Source organism: Heloderma suspectum, chromosome 4 (genome assembly GCF_057233095.1).
Source record: "Heloderma suspectum isolate Gila_16-S chromosome 4, 16-S_ref, whole genome shotgun sequence".
In the NCBI taxonomy this organism is placed as follows: domain Eukaryota; kingdom Metazoa; phylum Chordata; class Lepidosauria; order Squamata; family Helodermatidae; genus Heloderma; species Heloderma suspectum.
Window position 1 is genome coordinate 266,421,383 of NC_139461.1, and position 12,080 is coordinate 266,433,462.

A 12,080-nucleotide genomic window follows, 5' to 3' on the forward strand; every position below is an offset into this window, starting at 1 on the left:
CCATTCCATTCATTATCCCTGGCAACATGCTTTTTTGACTAGAGGTACTATCAAGTCAGTTAAGGTCTCTGAATCAGTGACACTTATCCACATAAGAAACCACTGGTACTTCCAGATTTCTCAGTAGATATGGGCAGAATTGAGCATTGTGTTTGGATGGGATGCTCAGCTGTTACACTATAGACAGTTCTTCATTATATGGGGATTATCTAGGATTAATACCATGAAGTGTTCCCCTTGACAAGTTATTTCCTTACAGTAACTTAGTATGGTTTAGCTGTTGAAATTCAGTACCATATTTCATGTTGTTTTCTAAATTAAAGAAAACTTAATTATTATAGAAGAAAGATTTGTAAACCTGATAATATGTACATGAAAGACCCTTCAAATATATCAAAAGGCTCAAAATGTAGTGTTGTGATTGTACTAATCTCAGACCTGAAAAAGCTTCTTAATATCAGAGAATATGTTTATTTAAATATGTCCCTTCTCTTCTTCTTCATACAGTGTACACAACTACACCCCCAAAGTTGGAGAGCTTGATACAAGGAAAGCCATTCGGCAAGCATTTGATGTTTGGCAGCGGGTGACTCCACTCTCCTTTGAAGAAGTTCCTTACCATGAAGTTAAAAGTGACAGAAAAGAGGCAGATATCATGATATTTTTTGCTTCTGGTTTCCATGGTGACAGCTCTCCTTTTGATGGGGAGGGTGGATTCCTAGCCCATGCTTATTTTCCTGGGCCAGGAATAGGAGGCGATACTCATTTTGACTCAGATGAACCGTGGACACTGGGAAATTCTAACCATGATGGTAAGATGACAAGTGTGTTTTTTAGAACAATATTTTTAAAATGAATTTTCATTTGGCGGAAGGTTTTCAGAAGGGAAGAAGTGTCATCACAGGACTTCCTATAACAATTTTGTCCATAATAGTGTGATACTTGTGGTGGACAAAAATGTTTTTCTCAAAACTAGGAGCTATACACCCCTACATGGATGTGCTAAGATATGAAAGAGCGATCTTTGAAAACTGAGCACTGTGAAAAGAACACAAATTTACTCTCAAAAAAACAAAAGCCAAGTTGGCATATAAATCCAAACCGATGTGAGTTGACAGAGTTAAGATGTAATGCTGAATGACTACTCTCTGATCTAGGTGCTTGGGAGATTTAGAACACTTCTTAGTTAACAATAACTTAAGCTAAATTTTTGTAAGATTATACATAAAAATAAATTATTTGTAAGTATTAAGTAGTTATCACATGAAGTGTTTCAAATGAAGTTAACTTTGAGAGCCAACATATATATAATAATATATATAATACTAAATGCATCTGTCAAAGGTTCCACTTATGACCTGGACCCCCTTAGCAACTCCTTAAGGATCTCCTGCCTCCTTAAGAATCCCACTTTCCTTCTTTTAAACTTCCCCTTCCCAGTAACATGGGGTTTAGGCTGTAGATGTGAAGTGACTGGCACTCTAAATGCAGGGTTTAACCACAACAGTTTACTAGTAGATTTAATGCAAACAAGTTACAATCAAGGGCACAATCCTATGCATGTTTAGACAGAGTTGCAATGCTGGCTGGGGCATGCTGGGAGTTGTAGGCCTTTTCTCTGTCAAAACATGCATAGGATTGCACCCTAAAAGTATTTACACAATAGAGCTGAGTGATACAAAAGGTATTAAAAGAAAATAAAAGTTGCAAAACACAACTTCCTTTACCCTAGCTGTCCTTAGACTTTTTTAGGCTGTTTTTTTCTGCTCACTCTTCAGACTCTGCTCTTACTTCAAGCTCTGGCTGTCTCTCCTCTTACTGGCTCTCTCACTCTCTTTATATACCCTCTTCCCTCAAAACTGAAAGTACTGCTTCAAACCTGAAGAACTGAAACTTAAGTGGAGAAATGAAACTGACACTTAACTGGAGAAATGAAACTACTCTTATCTGGATTACCCCTCCCAACAGAAAACTCCAGACCTCCAAATCTGACCATATTTTCCCCTTTGCCTCTGTAGGCATCAAACCTTGACAGCACCACTTGGGAGCATGTCAGTTTAATAATAATAATAATAACAGTAGTAGTAGGTGCTGAGCACCCTGATTTTCATTGGGATGAAAGGGGGTGCGCGCGCACCTATTTATTTTTTAAATTAACGTGCTTCCAAGTTTAGCATCATGTGTCATTAGGCCCTGAGTGTCTGAAGTACTTCCTGCCCAGAGTTTAGGACCCCTCCTCATTGTGAGTGCTCCTCCTTTGGTTCTTACATTCTTTCCTTGTAAACACTCAGTCTCGGGTTTTCCTCCTTGGTGCAGGATTAGGAGTTTATGTCTCTCTGTTGGTTGCTTTCTCTTTTGCTGATAGTTTTCTCTTCTGTTGTGGTTGCCATTTCCCATGTTGGGTGCTACAGTTGTCTGGTAGTCTGTGTACAAGAACATGCAGTATTCCCATGTGCCAGTGAAATATGTGAGTAGAGTATACATTTCTGGAATCCAAGAGACCTAAGTCCAAAAAGAGTAGCCAATTCCAGGATTTGGGATGGGGGGGAAGGGGAGAGGGAGAAATGGGATTTAGATCTGCACAACTTGGATTTTAGGCCTGTACAACTATTTAAACATTATTCTTGTGTGTTGAAGTTCAGAGATCTCTGAGGTGGAAAAATCTGATGGGTGGGTCAAAAAGGCATGATCACACTTGCCCATTGTGCTTAGGATGCTGGGAGAAGAAAGTTTTGTCCAGTCTAGGCCCAAATATGTTTGGAGTGTTTTTTTTTCTGATGGTTGTATCTTTTGCAGACAGTTCTGTGCAGTGCTGTCTTTACAGCAAAGTTTGTGTGATACAGTTGTTACTGTTGTTTTTAACAAGACTTCAGTGTGAAATGTTCTCTTCTAATTATGCTGATCATGTTAGAAATGCAAATCTTTTAAATCCCTAGTATATTCTTCATTTAGCTAATGCCACAGGAGGAAGTCAGCCACCCTCTGAGGCTGTTGCACAAAACTGGGAGGAAATAATTGGATGTAAGCTGTGATGAGGGTTCTGGGGCAAAATGGATGCTTTCTTCTTTCCGGGGGTGGGGTGGGGGGTTAATAATGGTTTTCATAAGTCTCTCAATAATATTTTAAAAACATAATTGTACTGATACCTCTGGTTTCATTTTATGTGTATTTTACTAATGTGTGTTTAAGTTGCCTTGCTCCATTGTATAAGAAGGCACGGTAGAAATCACATAAAGATAACATAAGCATGGTTTCACCTTCATAAATTTTGCATGTGGTTCAAACATTAGAGCAGTGGTGTGGTTGCTCATTGGTAATCTGGTCTTTTTAACCCTTCCTCTGAAAATTCTAATGTCAGCCCCTCATCAGATTAGTTTTATTTAGCCCCACCATTTCCATCAGCCAGAGCCAAATGTGGACCTACCGCCAGCTGAAGCCTGGACACTTACATCTGCTTTGATGTTTTGATGTGCAGGCTATTTTTGGCATGGCTGATAAAGGGATTTGTTAGCAAAGAAAAATGTTTGATTAACCCAGCCGCTGATGACCTAGAATGAATTCTCAACCAATTAGCATTTTGGGAAGATGGTGAAATGCATAAGCCCAATATATAATAAAGGGTTTCCCAAAATATATCAGTGTTTGTGCATGTGTGTGTGTGTGTGTGTATGTGTGTGTGTGTGTGTGTATGGGGACCCTCTGGAGAAGATTTTCATGGTCTTGGGGTGCTACAGGGAAGAGGGGATGGAGAAAGTACCATCACATAAGTGGACTTCCACTTGCACAGTGCTGGATTCCACCCTTAGTGATTTAACATGGTCACTCTACTAGTCTGGGGTCTCTGTAGCCTTCATATAACTCAAGATGGGTTTTACCCATTGTGCCCTCAGGACTGTTGGATAGACAATTTGGAGAAGGTTAGAAATCTTGCATTTATTCTCTAAATTCAGGTGGCTGTCCTACTGGGAAAACTGAAAAGGACAGTCACTAGTGACAAGGTGCCCCACTCCCTGAGGCTATATTAAATTAGGAGCTTGACTTCAGATGTCACCTCTTCCTCAGACGACACTTCAGTGTTTCTGCAGTTCTTAAATGCTATTGAATTCTCAGTTGCTTTCAGTGAAAAACAGGCATATTAGCATTGCTCTTTTTGAACTCTGTCACCTTTCTGCAAAACCAGATAGTTATTGCAACAGGAAAAAAATTGACTAGGTGGGTGAAATCACTTCCATTTTTTTCTTTTCTATCCACTTTCTCTTTACCTGCTTTCTTTACCTATTTAATTGGTCCTATATATTTGCCTTACTCATCTGATCTTTGCCGTCCTAATAAACTAGCTCCCTTCTATCATTCCTATTTGTGTAGTCCCCAATCTTATGTTTCTTTCTTCTATGTGGCTTTCTAAAATGCTGCCCGAGAGCTAGGTCCACCTTCCTCTTATTTTCAGTTTACACACTTAAAATATCTGAAGTGCTTGTCTCTAATCACATTTTTTAGCATGCTGGCAAAGCTTAATGCAGTTTAATAACAAAGTAGGACAATTGTAGACAGATTAAAATTGACTACATTTTACTTCGATTTTAAAATCAGAGTATTTTACTCTGCCATTATTCCTTACTACACATGAGGTTAATGTTATGGCCTGCTGACTTTATCTTTATTTTATGTACCAGACCATGAACCATCTCATATCCTCTAACGAGGCACATTGGTTTGCAACTTGATTAAGACTTGGGCCCATGATTTGCTAAATTAATTAGTAACTTTTAATTTAATTTTCCTTGTTCTGATCCTAAGACTCCATAAACGCTCAGACCTTTTGCTAAGAATGGGTTTCTCCATGGCATACAAGGTTTTTAATTACTATTTTTAGCACACCTGAAAGGCTACTAGGCACTGTTAGAAAGTATATAAGAAATAGATTCTGGCTCCAAGCTGTTTCAATCTAAAATAAGGACCAAAAGGAAGGGAATAGCTAAGCCTTTGTACACGTGGAAACAATGACCTGATTTAGGTTTGTTTAACCCATGATTAAATGATCATGTCCAGATTTGGACATCATGCAGCAACCTCCGATTGGCCTGATCAGAAGTTGAATATGCAAAATGGCTGCAGAATGCACCTGACATGTGCCACAGCAAATCCTGGGTTAATTAACCCACAGTTTGCCACTGTTCTGTGTGAACAGCCCACTGGCTTGGTTCCAAACGTGCAGGGGTGGGCAGTCTGTAGCCCTCAGCTTAATCTCAAAAGCCCTCTGCAAGTTATCAGTTCAGGCCTCTGGCAAGAGCAATCTGTCCTTTCCCTGGTGGCAGCCCACTGGGTGTGGAGGAATGAAGTGGTGGCAGAGAGAGAGATATAAAAGGGGTGGCCTGCCCACTTTTAGCTCTGGCCCCACCCATTGCTGGCATGTGGCCCCCACCAAATTGCCTCCAAGGGAATCCAGCCTTCAATGGAAAAAAGATTCCCCACCCCTCTGTTAGTGGAAAACAATTTTGCTTATGGAAGGGTTGTTTTTAATCTAGCAGAAGAGAGTTGCTTGAGAAAATTAAGCCGAAATCCAGATAAATTCTTCCGTTTGGGCAAGCGCAGAACATAAGAAGAGCAATGCTGCATCAGACCAAGGTTCCATCCAGTCCCACATTCTGTTCACACAGTGGCCAACCAGCTGCCCATGGGAAACCCACAAGCAGGATATGAGTGCAACAGTGCGCGCGCGCACACACCCACACCCAAGTTCCCCAGCAGCTGGAGTACATACATAGACACACTGCCTCTGATACTGGAGGTAGTATATAGCCATCAGGACTAGTAGCTATTGATAACCTTATCCTCCATGAATTTGTCCAGTCCCCTTTTAAAGCCATCCAAAGTGGTGGCCTTCAGTACATCTTGTAGAAGCGAATTTCATAGTTTTACTATGCACTGTGTGAAGAAGTACTTCCTTTTATCGGTCCTGAACCTCCCACCAATCTGCTTTATGGGATAACCCTGGGTTCTAGTATTATGAGGGAGAAAAATGGCTGCCTATCCACTTTCTCCACACCATGCATAATTTTGTACACCTCTATCATGTCTCCCCTTACTCACCCTTTGTCTAAGTTAAACGCACAAGTTGCTGCACAAGCACTTTTCAAGATCTTTCCATAAAGTCTCTGTCTTCCTTATTGGTGACGTTTCTCATACTGTAACCCAAGGGTGTCAAACCTCTTTCAGCTTGAAAGCTGAATTCCATTTCAGAGAAGGGGCCACATTCCAGTGGTGGCTAGAGCCAAAGGCAAAAGGCATGGGGCCAGAATCCCAACACATTGCAGCTTAAAGCTCTTCCTGCCAGTAACAAAGCTTTAGGAGAGGCATTCTACCCTTTTAGAATGGGGGAAATGCACAAAAGCGAGGAAATCACAAATGATTGGTGGTCGGGGGAAGGGGGCATGGCCAGCTGGGGAACCCCAAAGGGCCAGATTGGGAGCCCAGGAGGGCTGGGATTTGGCTGCCAGGCCTGAGGTTCTGCACCCCAGCTGTTACCTAATGCAATGCAACCCTGATACATTGTGGTGTTGCACTGCAAGAAATCTGCTTGTACTTGTGCAAGAGTTCACACAACAGATGCTTCTGGTTCAGTTTGCTCTTTGGTACTCCTGTGCATAAAAGAAGCATCTGGATCATGGCAAGTTACTCATATAAAAGTTGTTCATATGTTCAGCTCTTTGATTTCTCTAACTTGTGCAAACTTCACATAAAATGTGCTAATAAATATTTAAACAGCATGAAATCCTTAAGAGCAATTAAAATGATTAAACTACAAGCCCAAAATAAAATACCTGTTTCAGAACGTGAGTGGTTAAAAGCAGTTCAGTTGTAATTGGTAAAAACAAACATGTTTTCTTTCAAATATTCTTGTTCCTGTTGAAAAGTCATCTGCTCCACTGAGGTTGAAAGCTGTTGTTTGCTAAGGATCAGTCCAAACATTCTTATCTATTCTTATTCACATCTGAGTTTCTCTCAAACATAAATAGATTTGCTTTGATGCATATGACCCTCTGTAGCTGCTCTTGCATAAGGTCACTCAGTTAATATGTCTGTTATGGACTGGGAGGGGGAATTACTTTCCCCACTGGTGGACCCCTTCTTTACAAGAGTCCCCCCAAAAAGAATTACTGATAGGCTTCCACCAGTCAGGCTGAACCTCCAGACATACTCTAGTACAGGGCTGGAGAATGTGTAGGAATAGATATTGTTGGACTCCAACTCCCATCACCCCGACCATTCTCAATGCTGGCTGGGGCTGATGGAATTTGGAGTCCAGCAACATCTGGAGGGCTACATGTTCCCTACCCCTGCCCTAGTCTGCCCACCTGTGGCGATTCCACACGCACAATATGTAAATAGTAAAGGTTTGTATATATGTATGGTGGCTGGTATGTATCTGGAATGACTGGCAGGTGAGTGTGAGGTGGGGTTTGGCAGAGTGTGGGCAAGAATGACAGTTTGGCAAGTGGAAGAAAGGGGGAGTGGCTGAGTGAGAATGGAAGGCAGTGTGATTGGATGAGAACTTTTGCAGAAAAAGGTGGGATGATTACTTCTAGAAAGTCTGATCAGTCTGGGGGGAAGGTAGATTAGGTACAGCTAGAGAAGACTGAGATTGGATTGGGAGAGAAGCGTGAGAACATCTAGTGAGATAGTATGTGGGACAGAGAGTGTCAGATAGTGTGAGAGAGGGTGTGAGAGGTTTTGAATATAGAAATAAAAGCAAGAGTTAAGTTATATTGTGTAGTTTACAGTGTTGCCTTATTTTAATCATCATTCCTGATATCCTTTCCGCATCCCAACCCAGTTCCTATTTCCAATCCTGTTGTACCAAATAAACCTTTGTTTTCAATTTTAAAAAACAGTTTCCTTTTTAGTTATTAAGAAAGGTTTCGTGGAATAATCCCCACATGCTGGCTGCTTGGTCTGTGCTACCAAAAAGAAAGAAAGCAGCTCAAAAAAGGGTTATTGGTGGCAGCAATTGAGAGAGTGGTGAAGCATCACAATACACAAACAGAGGGTTGTGGGTGAGAGCCTAAAAGTGGCATTGTGAGGAGAGACACTGACCAAAGCACCTGACCTGGTGTCCAGAAGTAGGATCATGAGGTGGTCAAAAAGGCCTCAGGTCCTCACACAACCTGCTTAGAGAGTTTCTGAGCCTTATAGCGAAAGACCTCCCCCCTTTCAGCCCAGCCCTAGGAAAAAATTAAAGAAAGGCATTGTATATTTTCTTGCCCAAAGCCCATAAACACAGAACTTAACCAAATCTTATGAAAATCCTAAGAATACAAGCAATGGTTTTGTAACAGCATGGTCCTACCTGGGTTTTCAGTGAGAAAAAACAAAGCAGACATTGTTTTAAGAACTATGAGACTATGGGCTTCTCTACACAGGGCTTTTATTGTGTGCTCGTGATTGGTCACTCATGGACGTTTGCAGGACCTTTACACGATGTCAACCTCCAGGGCCTCTGCTGTGCTTTATTACTGTTATTGCAGTTTTTTTCTTAATGTGGAAAATGTAATAAATTTCAATTTCTCTTTGAGGTGCTCCAACAGCTGGTGAATTTCTGGAATTCCAATATTTCACAGCGGCTGTATAATGACACATAGAGAACTTACAAACTAAGGAAACCCCCGAGAAAGCATGTGTAAAGGAGCCAAGCTTAATCCAATAACGAATCCAGAAGCAGAAGCCCCAGTAAAGGTGCGGGATAAAAGCCTGGTGTAGAGAAGCCCACAGTAGTCTGTTGTATACTCAGAAAGTGCTATGGAAATGTTGCTATTCAAAAATGAACAGGCAGAAGATACAATGCACACCCAATTATAACATCCCAGGTGCATTTGAGCTTCTTTTTAAAAGGTATGCCTGCTGAGTCACTAGGTGTGTGATAAAGTGTTTCACATTATTCTTCAGAATGTGTGGAGCTTGACTGGTGCTATTGAACTTTTTTTTTTAATATATTTTTATTTTATCTTTATAAACACTACCAAAATTACCAACAACCTACTCAATACTTCAGTTCTCATCCATACAATATTTTAGTTAGGACACCATAATAACAGAAAGAGAAGAAAGAAAGGAAAAAAGAAATTTAAAGTCCAACATCTCCCAACCTCCAATGGTATTCTATTTTAAAAAAACTATATCTATTATACAATCTTACAGTTTAGTAAAACAATCTTTTATATCAACGCAACAGTTCTACACTTCATTCCCAAAAGCCTGAATATTAGTAATAATAATAATAGTAATCAAAAAGAGAGAATATAGTATTGTATAATAATAAAACTTAAGATGAATCTTCAACAGTCAATAATATTTTTATACTAGATATTTTGTCTATTTTAAAATAGGAAAAGGAGAAAGACAAAGAGAAAAAAATAAAACTGGTGCTATTGAACTATTGATGTAGAAGCTAATCCTTATCACATTGCCTTGGTAGGAAATGATCTATTTCTGGTTGCAGTGCATGAATTGGGTCATGCGCTAGGCCTCGAGCACTCCAATGACCCCAGTGCCATCATGGCTCCTTTTTATCAGTACATGGAAACGCACAACTTTAAGTTACCACAGGATGACCTTCAAGGAATTCAGAAGATCTATGGTAAGATAGTGTCTACTTTATTTAAATTCCCCATAAGTTCAGGCAGTATATAGTACTAAAAACACAAAGTACAGACACAAAGGGTGTGGGGATGTAGTAGTTGTACCAGTATGTTTAATGAAGTTTATTATAGAAAAAAGTGCAGCTAAAATAACCCCCACTTATTTTTGATTACCAAACACTTATTTAGGTAAACAAATATCTTCAGGAAAATGCTCAGGCTCTGGATTTGAAAGACCTCCAGTAAAAAGGACTCGACTTCTAACGCTGAACTGCAGCCACCTAAAACTGCCTCTTTACATGCCCTCCATCTTGATCTATGATAAACAGAGGGCACTCTCAGAAGGCTATCCTTAGGGAATGTGAGGCCTTTCCGATGATGTTCCTTCACTGTAAGGAATGCTCAGTGGTCACTAAGTTGGTGAGCAGGATGCAGATGAAGTTTCCCTCTGTGAATGCATCAAGTGTGGGGAAATTGCATTTTCCTCAAACCCCAATATGGTGTTGCTGGTATTATGTCATTTCCATCTCCACAGCAAGGACAGCTGTTGTGAGTATAACCACCAAATAGAATATGGTTACACAAGTGTCACAAACATCTATTGACTAGTGCCTGTGACATCACTAGTGGCAAGCACAACATCCTCTCCTGCCCCAATGCCTATATCAGAATTTGTGAAACTATTTCAGGTTCAAAACAGAAAGGAATGCTCAGCCAGATTTTTAAATTTAGCCATTTATAGTGCCAAATCCCCGCAAGGCTACCCCTTCCCCCACAACTGTGCCCTGCCATTTCTTGATCCTTTGCCTCCTTTTTTCCATTTTCATGAAACTAGATGGACTTCCCCTCTCCAATACTGGAAGGCAGGTCTTTACTGGCATCCCCTCTCAAAATAGCAGTGAAGAGCAGCAAAAAAAAAAAAAAAAAAGGGAAGCCATGAAAAGGAGAGCTCTTCCTTTCAGCATGGTTACCCTACCTGCCTTTACATGGGAGTGGGATATTGTGGTGTTGGTGCTGTATCAATGGTACCATGCAAAAGTGTTCTGCAAACATTAAAATGTGGGGATTTCTAATGCCTCAGTGATTGTGTGCTGCAATATAAGAGTGAAAGCAGGCTTTGAACTATATTGGACATGGACAGGATTATGCATTGCCCAGTCTGTACTGTAGAAGACTTCCACAGATATACGATCTGAATGTTTACCCATTCACATGTGCACATTCATCAGCCTGGGATTATATACAGTAGAGACAATAACAAAAAATTGGGAACAGAATTAGATGAATAGATGGGCCAGTCCCTGTGTAAAGAACAGATACTGTTGCTAGCTACATACATGAGGATGACTGGTGTACAGAAGGGATGCAGAACCTCAGGCCCAGGGGCCAAACCTGGCCCTCTCAGGTTCCCCAGCTGGCCATGCCCCCTTTCCCTGACCCTTTATCATTTGGTGGTTTCCCAGCTTTTGTACAGTTTTTCCCCATTCAAAAAGGCTGAAATCCCTCTCCTAAAGCTGTTGCTGGCCATAAGAGCTTTAAGCTAAAATATCAAAGAATTTTGGGCCCACCTTTTGCCCCTCCCCCTTTCCTTTGGCCCAGCTCACCACTGGAATGTGGACCCAGAAAGCTCCTCTGAAATGTAATTTGGTCCTCAGGCTGAAAGAGGTTCACCACCCCTTGTCTGCAACTAATGAGACTTGCATTTGGATAGCAAGTTGAGGTCTGTTGGTGGAATGAAGATTTTTGAGAAGATCCCTGAAAAGGAGTATTCAGGCTCTTTGTGCTTGAAGTGATGGGGAAAATATTTAGACTATTTATTATTATGCCCTTCGTCCGCCCTTTCCTTTTTGTTTAGGTCCACCAGCTGAGCCCCTGGAACCCACCAGACCTTTACCGACCCTTCCTGTTCGTAGAATCCATTCCACTTCAGAAAGAAAGCATGACAGGCATTCAAGACCTCCCAGACCTCCGTTAGGAGACAGGCCTTCTGCTCCAGGCAGTAAGCCCAACATATGTGATGGGAATTTCAATACTGTGGCACTGTTCAGAGGAGAAATGTTTGTTTTTAAGGTAATAAAAACTGTCCTATCAGAGCTGTTTTCATTAAGCCTTATATATTGCGAGTTCATCTATAATTAATTACACAACAGCAAAACCATTAGGTATTTTAATCTCAGTAGTTAATGTTACTGGTAGATGTCACACAGTGGATTAGCTTGCATTTTTGTCTGAAGAAACAACCACAAATAAGAGGATGTCTGTTGTAGTAGTTGACATAATGTATTGGTGTTGTTCAGTCGTCAAGTCGTGTCCGACTCTTCGTGACCCCATGGACCATAGCACGCCAGGCCTTCCTGTCTTCCGCTCTCTCCCGGAGTGTGCTCAAGTTCATATTCATTGCATCGGTGATGCTATCTAGCCATCTCATCCTCTGCCGTCCACTTC

The 12,080-nt window shown here is 41.0% G+C and overlaps 1 protein-coding gene across 2 annotated transcripts in view; it reads left to right on the forward strand.

Annotated features, from left to right (window-relative positions):
- Positions 1-12,080, forward strand: part of MMP24 (matrix metallopeptidase 24) — a 56,250-nt gene that overhangs the window by 35,147 nt on the left and 9,023 nt on the right. For both annotated transcript variants that reach the window (XM_084853702.1, XM_084853700.1), the window contains exons 4-6: positions 508-812; positions 9,473-9,634; positions 11,491-11,705. In XM_084853702.1, the coding sequence (XP_084709828.1) occupies positions 508-812; positions 9,473-9,634; positions 11,491-11,705 (682 nt within the window). The remainder of the gene's footprint in view (positions 1-507; positions 813-9,472; positions 9,635-11,490; positions 11,706-12,080) is intronic.